We start from the raw sequence: 15,847 nt of genomic DNA, 5'->3' as shown, positions 1-15,847 counted from the left end.
TATATATATATATAATTATATATATATATATATATATATACCTATATACCTATATACCAAGTTGCAATACTCTCTGTTATCGATTTTGTTTGAGAAACTAAATGCTTCCTAATATTTTGTTACTCACACTATACTTTCTGAGTTATATATTACTTTGAAAAAGAAATATGTTCGATAATTATTTGTTTGCTTATTTTATATTCATTTATTTTTATTTCAGCTTTTTGCACTACTTCTGCAGATTAAACAGAAAAAAGACGGGGAGCTGAATTCTTTTACTTTGTCTATTTTTTGGAGCTTCCTTGTTCTGGGCAACACCATTGCAACTCCATTCTATGATATCATTACCGTAAGTATAATGTAAGGTCATAGAATGTCTGACTCCCGGCGGCTGAGTGGTAGCATACCACAGGTCTTGGGTTCGATCCTCGGGCCGGGCAAGGTTGACTCAGCCTTCCATCCCTTCAGTGGATCGAAAAAGGAGTACCAAGCATGCTTGGGAACTAAATGGGGGTTCCACGTTCGATTGACCATCTGACCGGAATATCTGCTCCTGCACCCCAAAGCCCATGGTCAAGAAAACAGAGATGGGCACTGTAGGCTTTGGCCTTCTGTGGGCTGTCGTGCCACTGAGTTTAGTTTAATAGAATGTCTTCATATTACTTGGGTAATTGTATTAGTGACAACGATTTGATGGATAATACTGCTTAATGTATTATGTCAAAGAATCTGAAGCAATATTGTAGTCAACGCCCTTAATATATTTTGAATTTTTGACTGAAATAAAGTGAGAAAAATAAACATGTTAGGGGTTACAAGTTAATATTGGGTCTGCAAAGAAACAAAAACTTCATCTAAGTCTGTTGAATCACTAGTAATTAATTAATGATGAAAATTGCCTTGACCCGTTTGATTACCCTATTAAAGGTTGAGGCGTTATTATCAGCAAAGGGAAATCTCTACATCTCAAAACAATCAAACAGGTTTTAATTTCTTTAGACCCACCCATTTTGCTACATTTTTTAATTTGTTTATCATTCACTTAAATATTAATTTTTAATCCTTATGTGATTTGACTTCAAAGTGGGCAAGAATTCTAAAAACTATATATTAAGGATGGTGGTTACAAAACATTAAGGCCGGTTATGATGGAACACCCTGTATAATATTAAATTTCGGATAAACTGTAGTTTTCCGATTGCTCTTTAACGTGTATGTCTTAGGGTAATTGAAAAATCTTGCTCATCGCATTTTGCAATGTACCATATACGCAAAGGAAAATTCTTCATTATTTTTCTAATGGGCTTCATATTTTTTAAGTCAAATGTAATCAGTCTGAACAGCATTAGGTTATTGCTAAACTATGCAGAAAATTATTCAAACACACTGAATTCACTTAGGCTTGTTGTACTAAACCTTGATTGAAACTATTCACAACAAAGAGCTTATTATAAACTATTTGAAATAAATCAAGTTAATTGAGAAATAAATTATGCATTTTTAATAATTGCTTATAGGCTCATTAAAATAAATTTCAAAATGCTTAGAGAATACTGGTGATATTTCTAATTAGTTTGCAGAAAGCAAGAGCATTCAATTAGCTATTGAAGTGTGGGATAGCCTGGTTGGTAGGCCACTGGGCCCATACTCTAGAGGCCGTGTGTTTGATCTTCGCCGACCAAAAACTACCGGTGTAGTAAATGGTGCTGATGCACGTTAAATCTGTCAAGTCACAAAGTTCTCCATGTTCCCATAACAAATCATACCTCTGAGGGTAATGATCCAGGAGTTTCCTTGTCTTCTGGATTGGGATCAAAATTACAGGGATACTGAGTAGAACATTAGTAGTCGTAAATCCAAAATTGGGTCGACGACGGTTATAAAATAAAAAATTAACCATCGAAATAAATTATCGAAAGAAAATAACAAGTGATGAATTTGCACCCAATTAAGCACCACGGCATAAAATTATCGACTTCAATGGTTTAGATCAGGGATGGGCAAACTACGGCCCGCGGGCCAACTGCGGCCGGTCGGAAGGTTTTATCCGGCCCGCGGATAGAGTTCCATGCCGATCCATGGCGAATATAAACAAGTTACATTATACATCCATTATTTTGTCTAATTTGTTTAAAGCTATTTTTTTTTTCAACAAAGTACTGATGACCTTTTTACTTTCTCTATTGTTGGAATTGATTGACATAGTTAGCACAGACAGCTTCAATTGGTAAAATTTTGAACGTAGAAGTTCTTTATAGAATAGCCACAGATTATCTCCAACTAGCGTCAGTCTTTCTCGAGGATTAGACATATGAAATCTAACATAGGTGAATTGTGCTTCACATGTGGCAGGCAGCGCATTTTGAGCTCCAACGAGCTGATTTTTCCGCCGGTGCGAGTTCGAACATTATTTATTGAGCGTGTAAAGATTGCACATTATTATTGCTTCTAAACATGTTTGAGTTTTGCAAATCATTACCAAAAGCTAGTTTCCAAAATTTACTATCTCATGCCCAGAAAATCAGTGCTATGTTTGCTTCATCTTATATATGTAAACAAGTGTTTTCAACTATGAACCTTAGAAAAAATCATTTCAGAAGTAGACTAACAGAAAACCATTTAACCTCGTTCCTTAAAATAAGCACATTTCACTTCGAACCTCAATGTAAGGAACTTTTAAAAATTAAATAGTAATTTCATTCATCTCATTAAATATTTGAATTAAAACTTGTAAATCGGTTTTTTTTTTATTATTTTTATTTTAGAAGTTTTTACTCGGCCCACCAAACTCTTTTTTCTCGATTTTTGGCCCTCGACTAAAAAACTTTGCCCATCCCTGGTTTAGATGCTTATAAGACTTGAAAGTTTTATTATTTTTATTCATTGTAATAAGGTATTTAATTTGGTTTTTCAGAATCAATTGAACGAAAGAATCGATCCCAATTTGTATATTTTGGGAGTGATAGTGTTCTGCTTTGCATTGACGGAGGCTCTGCTCTCTTATTTCACCGATCCGCAATATGAGTACTTCTGGGACGCTGAGCGGGTAAGTTGATTTTTGTTTACATAAAGCATGCTTCAGGTGAGTTGTCTTGCAACTGTGAGGATTTCATGGATACCTGACACAGTGTTTTCCAAAAATGGTAATATACATTGCTTTTCAATATACATTACTGCATTTTTTATATTGCTTTTTCAACAATATGAAACAACAATGCTAAAAGATTAAGCTGTAAAAATTGTGGTGTAATTGAGGTAGCCACCAAACCTCTCAGAGTTTGGTGCTGAAAAATTCCAAAACATTGTGTGAATGAGTACTTTATTTTTAGTTAATACCGAAACGTGCTTATAAGCCTCCTACCAATTCTTTATATTACGAACTTTTAGGCATAAAAAATTATAAAAATTCCTGAGAGACACGAAAGTTCGTAAATAAACCAATATGTTGCTGTGAAGAGGTACAAAGATTTGCATTCCATATTCGTTGAGTTATAATTTGAGTTGTAAAAATTTACAAAAAGTGTGAGATTAAAAACAAAAAGCTTTTCTAGGATTCTTAAAAAAAAGCATGAATATCGACTATTTTCCGTTATTTTACTTTGAAAAGAATTAAGAGTTTTTTTTAAATAAAAAGTAAATGCTATATTTTTTATTGTAATTAGTGCAGCGTAAACATTAAAATACGGAATTATTTCTTTCTTAGTTTAAAAAAAAAAAAAAAAAAAAAACTTCAAATATTTTAATGTTAACAATTCGATTAAAATTACGTTAAATTGGAATTATTTTAGTTAAATTTACGCGAAAAATTTATTAATTCACCTAACTCAAAATAAGCGTTAAAAATGTTGATTGTATGGTAAAATACGTTTGTATTTTGGTTAAAATAACGTAAAATGTACGTTTTTTTAATAAAAATAAGCGTTAAAAACACGTAAATATTCTGGTGAAAAAAAAACGAATTTATAGAACCAAAAATAAACGTAAATAGTTTGGTGAAAAAAACGTAAAAAATACGTTAAGAAAGAAATCTGCTTGGTTAAAATCACGTGAAAAATTGGTTACGAAATTCACCTTAATCAAAATATGGGCAAAAATCGGTCATTTTTACGTTAAAAACAACCCAAATATTAACGTTTTTTTAACTAATTCGAGACTACCACTTGAAACGGAAATAAAACGTTTTGAAAAAACGTTTTTTTGCTCTAAACCTTGTGGCATTTTAACGTTATTTTCACGTAATTAATATTTATCTCTGCTGCATGGGTACATACATTTAAAAAAAAAATAATACTTCCACCAAGCTCAGATGTATTTGCTCCATTCATGAATTATTTACACCAATTTCGGTACACGTTTGGAAATCGTCAGATGATTAAGATAGATTAAAAACAATCGAGCACGAGAAGGTGTAAGTTTGCTGTCATCTCACAGACGCATTATAGAGAAATAAAAGTTCACTGTAACAAAAGGCATGCATGCCTTTAGTTTTGTAAGAAAGTGAATTATGTTCCCATAAGAAGATGTACAAAAATCCATCAATTAATGTGTTTAATTTATATTTAGGGGACCGGAAAGTAATGTCGTTTAGGTACGTTTGATATTTGTAATCAAGATTTTATTTTTAATCAATAATATATTCACACTCGCTACCAACAACCTTTCAATGTCGGATCGAAAATGAATAGAAATGAATCGGTTTTTAAAACTAACTAATATGTAATGCTCCGAAACGACATTACTTTCCGTTCCCCCAAATATTTTCCTTCGTTCTGTTAGGCCTAATTTGAATGTTCTTTCTGTAATGTGTGTATGGTTGATAAAAACTAATTTTATTTCAATAATCATTGAGTGCATGCTTACTTGAAATGACTGAAGTGATTTAAAATAAACCTCAAATAATAATGAGTAGAGGAAATATTATATAATTAAAAGTAATAATAATTAATGTAATTAATAAACCTCATTATTATATTAATAATATATTAACTTTATATATATATATATATTAGTATAATATATATTAATATATTAATTATAATTTAAACTAATTACTAATATACTAATATAATTTACATAATTGAAACTTAAAATAGTGGATATTAAACAATATTAGGGCGGAAAAGCTCCTAATGCAACAAGAATATGGTTTTCAACGTTTCATTTTTTAAAAATAGGATTTATTCATAAAAAGTTCACTTTTGGTAAAAATTTAAGTTAAATTAATTCAACTGAGATATTAAATAATCTATCAACCAATGCTTATTGCATAACTTAATTTTATTGATTAGAATATTTCAATACATAACTTTAAAAAATTCTGAAAGTTAATTTATTTTTTATTTCTTTTAGGATGAATACGTTATTGATCATCAACCAATTTTATCAAGACTGCTATTCTCATGGGTTTATAGGTACGTGATTTTTACTTATAACACATTATTAACAAGAGTCGTCAAGTGACTTTTTAATCAGTATTTACAACAACAACAGCTTTAGTGAATAATTTAACAAAGCAAATTCAATAACATCCTTATCACGAGGTTCCTGGACAGGTGACAAATATTTAACAATGAAACGTGAAAAGAAATAATTACCCACAATAATTTTTGAATAAAATGAAGGGTACAAAAACTTTTGTTGTATAGAAACTAAGCAATTGTACAGAAAGCTTCCTACTACGCACTATTCTCCCATTCAATAAATGAAGAAACCACGTTTTTTTTTTATGCCGGAAAGCAGGACTAAAGAGAATAGAAGAGCTAGTTCACTCCTTTGAAGAAACTCTCGCCGCGCCAAACCTCCGATTTTCTCCAGTGACGTCACTGTGGCGCGAAGCTTGTACTTTTAATTCATGAACGGTTTAATTCAAGTTCGGTCTAACTTGCTCTAACTAATATTGGAGCATTCCTTTTTGCGACATATTCCAAAACATTTGTTGTTTTATAAAATGATTTTCCTCAGTTTATTGCAGTGAATTTAAAAAAATTAACAACTATTAATGAAACAAGGGCGCCGGGAGGGGGTGCAAGAGGATGCTCTTGCACCCCCTGGCTTTTTTTTAAAACAATTAAAGAGATACAGAAAAACAATTTTGCTTTAAAATGTTTTTTTAAATATTTTTATTTAAAAACAAATGATTAAGTAATTATTGATAAATAACAATTAAAAATTGTTTAATCTAATAAGAATTGTAATAGTCTTGTTTGCTGTCCAAATCTGTTTATAACTTTATAACTTAGTAAGTTACTTTTTTCTACAAAAAATATCAGAATGCAGTCAATTTGTAAAATCTATTCATAAGTCGAACACTCGAAAGCAATTTTTTATTTTAACTGTCAAAAAAAGATTTTTATTCTTGGGCAGATATCTTAGCTACATTTTTAAATTTCATTCAATAAAATATAAATAATATTACATTTTCTGTAAGTTATTTAGTTTAACAAAGGTGTATAATACAAACTGACTTCTCACAACTGTAAAACTTCATCAATACAATAAATACCAATGTTAAGAGTGCACAAGCAAGTACGAAACTACTGTTTGTAGTTATTTGTGTTTCAAAGTCAGTAGCTATGCCAGCGCCATCAATACAGTTTCTCGTGACAAAATTTGCAAGTACAAGAAATTCATACTTAAATATCTTGTTAACAATGAAGAAATGTATCTTGAAAAAAATTAACAGATGAAAGTATGTGTAATAACAAAACAAAATGCAATAACAGAATATTGGTATTTTTTTTTGGGGGGGGGTAGATTGTTAGAGGGTTGCACCCCCTTTTATGTTATTCTGCCGGCGCTCTTGTAATGAAATGCCAGTTTTCGCTATTGCAACTTGCAAAAATTCTGATAGAAGCACAAAAGGAAAAAATATAATTTTCCAAGTGTTCCCTAAAGTAAATGAACAACTATGTTAAGAATGGATTCAACGAATTACAAACGATATGACACAGTTAATATAAAACAGCAATACGTTTATTCCATCGTTAAGAACTTTTATAAAAATTCACCATCTAAATAGAAACCGCCTCGTTACTTCAAAGAGAAGGGCAGGCGAAAGAATTAAAAATGGATAAAGTCAAAGAAAATTAACGCGTAAATAAAAAGTATAAATAAAATGTATACAAGGGCGCCGGCAGGGGGGTGCAAGGAGGTGCACTTGCACCCCTCTGGCTTTTTTTTTTTCTAAACAATTAAGCAGATAAAGAAAAACTATTTTGTTATAAAAAAATTTTATTAAAAATATTTTTATTCAAAAACAAGTAATTAAATAATTATTGATACATAACAATTAAAATTTTTTTTAATCAAACAAGAATAGTAATCGTCTTGTTTGCTGTCCAAATCTGTTTATAACTTTTTCAATGAATTCTGAGTCATCTTTGAATCTTTTCTTATGCACATTGAGCATGCACAAATTACTTAATTTCTCGTGAGACATTGTAGACCGATTCCATATTTTGATGCGTCGCATTGTACTAAAAGTGAGTTCAATAGTGCACGTAGTAGCTGGAGGAGTTAGGCCAATTTTGATAGCCTCCGCTACAGCTGGATAAAACGGTGTGCCCTCAATTACCAAATCGATGTATTCAAGGGATTCATAAGAATTTTCTCTATTCCACCACATTTCGTACCACGTTGTAGCTTCAGTGATGAATTTCGGTAAGAGCAGATCTTTACACATAGTATATATATATATATATAATCTTCTAAAGCTCAATAACAAATCAAACACTACAAATTCAACACAACAAATACAAATCTTAAGCGTGCACAAACACGTTAGTATACGAAACTACTGTTTGTAGTTATTTGTGTTTCAAAGTCAGTAGCTATGACAGCGCCATCAATAGTTTCTCGTGGCAAAATTTGCAAGTACAAGAAATTCGCACTTTTTTTTAAATATCTTGTTAACAATGAAAAAATGTATGTTGAAAAAAATTAACAGATTGTAATAAGTAAGATTATATAAGTAATAACAAAACAGTAATAACACAATATTTGTAAATTTTTTTTTGGGGGGGGGGGTTAGTTTGTTAGAGGGTTGCACCCCCTTTTACATTATTCTGCCGGCGCCCTTGAATGTATAGTATATAATTAAAATTCTCCTTATTTCATAACATATTTTTTAATACAGTTATTCTAAATATTTATGATTTTTTTTTATTATATTCTCTTAAAATTAAATATCTATAAATTATATTATCTTAAATTTAAATATCTATAAGCAATTGTAAAATTTCAAATATCATTATGAACCTGAATTATTATTTTGCTTCAGTAATTAGCGTTTAAGGTTGATGTTTCCTAATGATTAAGTGTGAGCAAATTTCTATTAACGGCATATTTTAAAATCAGGATTCTAAATTTAACCCAACTTTACAAATTATTGTTATCGAGCAATATGTAACTAAAAAAGTGTCGATATATGCGTTAAACTTTTTATAGTTATGAAAGATTATATAGATAAAAAAAGTGTCGATATATGCTTTTCTTAATAATTAAAGTTAAAACTGAACTTCTTAAAATAAAGTATTTATAGTGTCATTTTCGCCAACTGGTAAAATATTTTTATGTTAAAATGGTATTTTTTTAATATAATGGCCAAGAAAGTTTCTTTGAACTAAGTTTATGAACGGAAATAATGTGTTAATTATGTAAAGTTTGAAATCTAATAACCATAAAAAGTCTAATTTATTTTTACAGAGAGAAAGATGCAAAGTTATCATAATATCTTTTCTAGCGATCTCCGAGATCTGTGGACACAGTGACGTCATGAGGAGAGAAATCATAACTTCAGCTCTAAAAGAGCGGAATGAACTAGCCCTTCTATTCTCTTTAGCCCTGGCCGGAAAGCCGGCATTTGAAATTTAGGGAAAAATCCTAATCTACTGCTCAGAGGGTTAAAATAAAGAAAATTATTACTATCTTCGATACTAGTTACACATTTAAATATCGCATATTTAAGAGCTGAATATGATTTCTCAAAATTATTAACACTGGGTTTACGGATATTTCTTACATACCTATCTCTACGAACACGCTTCAATTTGACGCATGAACGATTACATATAACAGCACTACCAGAGATGCCAACTTGCTCCGGACAGCAAATATATATTTAAAACTGGTAGTTTATCAAGTGTGATTCTTGGTTTAATAAATTCAATTTAGTAGATGTTTATCCACCACTATTTCTAAATAATTCGTAGGCTTATATAATTCACCACTTTATATTGAAAATTTACATCGAAGATATTTTCCGTTGTTTTTTAGATGTTTTGGTGTGTCCGGAGCAGTTGGGATTATATAAGATAAAAAATTAAAATATGAAATATTCTACTATTTTATTTTTCAATACTCAAACTAAGCAACTGAAGCCTTCAAAATCTGACAGCAATTGACATTCTGCATTTGTTCTTTCTATTATCGCTTGTTGCTTATCAGTTGTTTATCGCTTGTTTCATTTCAGATAACGATATCGGATTACGGATCGAAGTATTGTCGGTACATTCCTATTTATTATTGACGTGAAACGCTCTAAATTACAATTGCGTCAAATTGACGCATATCTGTAGAGATAGGTATATCACAAAGATAATTTCAATATTTCAACGCTTTTGAAGAAAATTGACTTCAATATATATTTACCTCTATCAATGGATAAAAGTCATTACAAGAGATAAAATAAAAATGCAAACGAGTTTTGTAATTTTCCTTATAAAATTCGAAATGCGTCAAAATAACGCGTCCCGTTAACCTAGTGTTAAGAAGCTAAACAACAACAAAGATCTAGAACATGACAGATTAAGCAATGCCTAGTGTTCAAGAAACTCCCACGCAACAAGATCAAACAAATTACCAACATAATGGATGTCTGCCTTAGATTAAATTATTTCCCAACGAAATGGAAACATGCTGTTAAGAGCAGGGTAAAATCTAATCTAAATCTGGAGAACTGCAGACCAATTTGCCTTCCCTCTCTAAAATACAAGAGAAATCAATCCTTGCTAGACCAACGCCTCCTACAACTGAAAGCCTCCATCATAAGGGGTTTTTTTTTTCAATTTTTTTTTATAATTAGTCCGATCAGCCACTATGAAAGTAAGCCAATTTTGGAAAGAGCCCTTTAATACAAAATCTAGTAAAAATAAGAAAGTGGTAGCGAATATATGTCTAAAAATTCGTTTAAATTATGAATATGATTCGTTTGTCTTATGTACTTGTCTACCACTACAGATTCAACTCTGAAATATATATGAAAAATTTCTCTCAGGCACTAATAAAGTACACCATCTTCCAATTTATCATCTTAGAAGAAGGAGTAGATATCCCCCATGGGATAGTAGCTCCAAAAACATTGTATCAATCACTTTTAAAATAGAATTTGGGTTCACTTTTTAAATAGGCTGCGTGAACTGCTTATAAAAAACCGCGTGAATGCTAGACTCCACCCATACATAGACTTCTCGTCAAAAACGAACAACTTAAATTTCGTGAAAAACCATTCTACATGAAAGCAACTCATCAGGATTAACACGTTGAGTGCCATGGGGTCACCGGTGACCGGAACTGAGTTTGTCCGTAGCGCCACGAGGGTCACCTGTGATCGAACCCAACATTGTTAAAAACACATAATACGAGTAAATTTTTAGTATTTTTATGCTATTATCGTTACTAAAATGGTTTGAAGAAATTAATGCAATATCGAACACACAAAAATAATTTCATTTATATACACAGAGACGCCAACTTGCTCTGGACAGCGAATAAATATTTTCAAGTGGTAGTTTTTTAATTGTGATTCTTGGTTTAATAAATTCAATTTAGTAGATTTTTATCCACTACTATTTTTAAACAATTCGTAGACTTATATAATTCACCACTTTTTTCAGATATGTCATGCTAAACCTTTTAAAAAAAACTAGCAAAATCTGTCTAATATTTGCAAATTTAGTTTGTGGTTATTTATCGTTTGGCCAGACTTGCAAGCCATGTAAAATTAGCGTGGCATTCTACGTGTTAATGAATCAGTTAAAGAGTATATAATAAAGAAGACTCTGCCCTTTGTATGCTACATGTTGCACGTACATTCGACCATGTCAAGTTTGAAGTGAACTGAACTTGTTTTATGAGCATTGCCACGCAGCTGCCCCTGATTATTTATCGTTGTATAAGTTCTTTGAGATGAGCAGAATAGGTGGTAGCTGTAATGTCAAGTTTGAAAGTTTCTTCCTGTAGGGGCCGTATGCTTAGATCAATAAAATATATTGGTATATTGGTAGTCAATATAAACAAAACTGACAATTTTCTATGATTTTGGGAACATTTTCTCACTGTGGGAGCTAAATTTAAGTTCGAATTCTTAATTCTTTGTTTGTTAAATTTAATTTGAATTTATTTTCCTCACCACTACATGTGAAAATTCAGTCGAATTACCAAAAATTCTGGAAGCTGTAGAATTTAATTATCAACCAATTCATAAATTATTTTACAAAAAAGCGTAATAGTTTCCAGCTCTCCTATATATAGTAAGGTCGTCGGGCTACCGATGCGGGGGTGCCATCCCCTCTGCAGAGGATCAAAATTGTGATGGTATGTCTTCGGATCATCCTCAGGGATGTTTCCCAGACCGTCTCCAATAGCCCCATTGTGTATCTCTAGTGCCACATAAATAAAGTTACAACTACAACTATATATAGTAACTAGGAGGCTTCGCCCCCTGCTCGCTGACGCTCCCCTGCCCCCATACTTTTTTTAATTAGAGATATTTCTTAAAAATTGACTTGCATTTGTAGTAGTAATTCTTTAATTCATTCTTTAACAATAAATTCTTGGCTCTTATATGAGATTTAAAATTATATTATTTATTTTGACATCCAACGACGATACATACGTGTATATGTAGTGCATTTGATAATGTTTTGAAGTTCAGGCGAGGTAAAGTACCTTTCTTCGCAATTGAATAAATTTAATTTTTAATCAATTAAAAAAAATCTTTAACGGAAGGGTTAAAATTTTTAAGTATAGATAGAAATAAATCCTAAATTACATTACCAGATATGCTTAGTCATGAAATACCTTTTCTCAACTTTTAGACTTTTCGTTATATTTTCTTTTGCGCAAATTGTCTATTTAATTGTCTATTTAATGTCTATTTAATTTTAGAATAGTATGGTATGGTTACAGAAATTTCATCGATACAGGCGATCTAGACCAATTAAATCCTAGATTGAGATCTGCATATGTGCATCAGAAGTTCCAGGAGCAATGGGCGAAAGAAGTAAAAATTGCTGAAGAAATGTATGTTGGTATTGTATCATTTTGGGAACATTTTTTAGTTCTATTCTGCTTAAAACAAATCAATCATAAAATCTTGACTCTTGGACAACTAAAACAAGACATTTTAGATGTTCAAGTTAATAAGTATCTTTCTGCTGTTCATATAATACTTCAGTTTATTTAAGTAGGGTATTCGGCCCGCGAATAAGTAAGGGTCTACTTAGGAAAAAAATAAAGTCTCTGAATGGAACGCTTGCTTTACTTGACCACTTTGGTCATACAAGTGCATTAAATAATTATTGTTGTGATAAACTTCTAGGGGAGTTGGGAGACATCAGTAGAATTAAAATTGCATAAGTACTCATGCTCGAAAGTGTCTTTGGATGCCCGTAGAGGCACTTCATATTTATGATCTATTCAGAATATCACACAAATAAACGGTTTATTATTATAGAGAAGTTCCGCTAGTGGCGTATGACGACATTTCCGGGCTATTCCTACACGATGCAATTCCCATGCAACTTTAATCCTAATGAAGTGTCCATACTTCTTTAGAAATTTGTCGCAACATTTATGTGATCCCTTGTTATGAAAAAAACGTTTTTAAACTTGCACAATTCGACAAAAAGCGGGACTAAAAATGTCATTTTTTAAAAAAACTGTAACTTTCAGAGAGAAACCGATTGTAGATTTGAAATCATCCATACTAAGGCATGTGAGATATTTTTTTGAAAAATCTCATGCAACAGAAAAAACATGTTTCTCAGTGCTATTTATTCATTCGCCTAAATAGAAAGAACTGCGTCTTGGTGGCTCAGGGAATAGAGAGTTTGTCTTCCAATAAGGATAACCGGGTTCGAATTCCAGTGATGGCTCGGCGATACGAATTCCACATTCGACTTGAATCGACAGCAGTGCTGTTGTGAAATATCATCAGTGGTAGATGGATCATGGGTTAGAATCCCCTTGCCGTCAGCCTAATCGTGGGAGGTTTTCGTGATTTTCCTCTTCATGTAATGCAAATGTGAATTATTTTCATCAAAAATGTCCACCACGAAGGCAAATTTCTTCCAATACTTGATACAAGAGTTCTCTTCTGGATTGGGTTCAAAATTAGAAGGTTACGGAGTTAAACATTAGCAGTCGTAAACCCAAAAAACAGGATCGGGTGTTCAACGGCAATGGAAAAATCTTGCAATCTTGCAAAAAATGGAAAAATCTTGCCAACTAGACCATTTTTTTAAATAGTAGATAATTCTTTAAATATTTAATAAGCTACATATTTGACCATTTCAAAGCCAGATAATTACCGACGGCAAGATAGTATGGGAAATTTAAAATTATTATTAAAGCACTGACGTTGTAGCAATTTCTTTTTTTTTTTTTTGCTTGGCAAAAGAGGTTTGAAAAGCTGCCTTTAGTCACATACACGAAATTTTCCAATTCCGCGATCACACGAGATCAAAGACAAAATTAATGACCAGTTTAATCCAACTCTTTAGGTTTCAAGAAGAAGAAGTGGGGGATGGCACAAATAAGAAGAGTTCTTGTTGTAAGAGAGGACCCTCTTTGTTTCTGACTTTTGCAAGAGCGATCTGGCCGTGGTTCTTAATGGCCGTATTTCTGGAGATCATATACAATTTCACTTCTTTGTTGCCTCCCATCATATTGGAGTAAGGATTGCCGAATTTTTCCTAACGTTTTAATATTATTGAAATAACTTAGGATAAAAGAAAGCTCGCGTTACTATAATATTTGTCATTGCTGTCACAGACTTTTCGCAAAATATTTTACTGAGGTTGCGTTTTTTTTTTTAACCCTTGAAAAAAAAAACCGAGTGCCACAAGTCAACCCTTTAATTTTAATATGTCAATATTTTTTTTTCTCTTATTTATTTTTTTGTCTTTAACCGCTCCCCTTACCATTTTTTTAAAAAAAAAATACACGAAATCAACATTAATTTATAATTTCATTAACCCCTTGGGGACGGGTGATTCAGAAAAGCATTCGTACAAAATCAGAATCAAGTTGTAATTAAATAAAAAACGGTAACTTAAATGTAGTTGTTGCTAATTTGACAGACTTACCTTGCTTTTACTTTAATTATTGTTAGCTTAATCATGTAAATTATCTATGTTAATACAAAGTATAACTAAATAATTTCATTTTAAACAAAGTAATGGTGAATTAAATAAATCAAACAATTATAACTCCGCCCACAAATAAACTACTAAAGAAATACTTTGATTACCAGTTTTACTCTTTTTATCCTGATTGATGCGGTTTTATGCTGGCATGTATTTGTGACAGTCGGCGCGTAAGGGTTAATAAATGCAAGAAACTAAACCAAAGCATAAACACAAGTTTTAAGTTGAAATTTTGATTTTTTTATGAGTAAAAACACATTTAATTTACAATCAGTTTGCTATCCCGAGCTATCTCGGGCAAATGAAAAAAGTTAAATAATAATTTTTAAAACAAGGGACAACACAAAGTGATACGCCAGTAAAGTGATACGCCATTTTTTACCCTTTTTTTCTATGTAAATTCAGAAACCATCGATATACCTTGGCATAAAAAGATAGCCAAGGCATATACAACTCAAGCTTGGCCAAGGTACATATAGTGCGGCTTTGAGGAGAACTCCTCCAGACTAAAAGTCTGGGGCTGTCTGCTATTATGGTAACAAGCGAGAGTACATTTCTAATGGTGGTGAAATGGAGGAAAGAAGGTGACGATTGGTTTACTCATGACGACCTATGCCGAGATTAGGACAAAACTATTCACCCCACACCCCTATACGAAGTGTCCTTTCCTGGTAACCATAGTACCCGCCACGACGCGAGACGGTTGTCTGGAGGAGTTCTCCTGAAAGCCACACTATACAATCGCACAAAACACGTGTGCAGTCCCACGATCCAACAGCAAAACTAGGCAAACTTCCAATCACAGCAGATTATTATTATTATTTCCTTTCCGGCCCAATTAAAAAGTGATATAACAAAACGTAATGACAAATTCTTCCAAGTTTTATAGGGATAATAAACATTAGCAATATACAAATACCCGAATAATTTCGGGATAGTAAATATTTGCACGTACCGAGTTAACTCGGGATTATCAGGTAAGCGGTTAAATAAGTTTCTAATCGTCGTTTTAAGTTACATACGCGTGAATAAAAATTTATTCTCGGGAAAATACGTGAAGATAATTAATTGTTCTCTTCATCCCAAATTAGTTCCTACGCTTAGGTCCAAATTTTTGATTCAAATTATTTCGAATGGGTGGAGTTATAAATAACTTCCGATGCAGTTTCGTAGATTGACGCCAGTAAAATTACACTAGTAATGAATTCACGACTAAAAGATTTTAAGCGATTACTGGTGAAAGACTCCTTATAAAAAGTGTACGAATCCTGGATGTTTAGAAATAATTTATCACTCACAGAAGATGCCAACTTGATTCGGGCAGCTGATAAATATTTTAGAGTGGTAATCTTTTAATATATAATTCTTGGTTTAGTAAATTCTACTTCAGGGGTAAACTAATCCCTGTAACTTAAGTGTAG

The 15,847-nt window shown here is 31.9% G+C and overlaps 1 protein-coding gene across 1 annotated transcript in view; it reads left to right on the top strand.

Annotated features, from left to right (window-relative positions):
- The window catches only part of LOC107440407 (multidrug resistance-associated protein 1), a gene marked incomplete in the record, with an annotated part of 110,572 nt that overhangs the window by 10,433 nt on the left and 84,292 nt on the right, over positions 1-15,847 (top strand). Inside the window, 5 exon segments of the mRNA XM_071177240.1 lie at positions 221-349; positions 2,915-3,046; positions 5,350-5,411; positions 12,166-12,300; positions 13,782-13,952. Coding sequence (XP_071033341.1) covers positions 221-349; positions 2,915-3,046; positions 5,350-5,411; positions 12,166-12,300; positions 13,782-13,952 — 629 coding nt within the window.

The sequence above is a fragment of the Parasteatoda tepidariorum genome, chromosome 1 (assembly GCF_043381705.1).
Source record: "Parasteatoda tepidariorum isolate YZ-2023 chromosome 1, CAS_Ptep_4.0, whole genome shotgun sequence".
NCBI lineage: Eukaryota > Metazoa > Arthropoda > Arachnida > Araneae > Theridiidae > Parasteatoda > Parasteatoda tepidariorum.
This window is presented reverse-complemented; position numbering and strand designations above follow the sequence as displayed.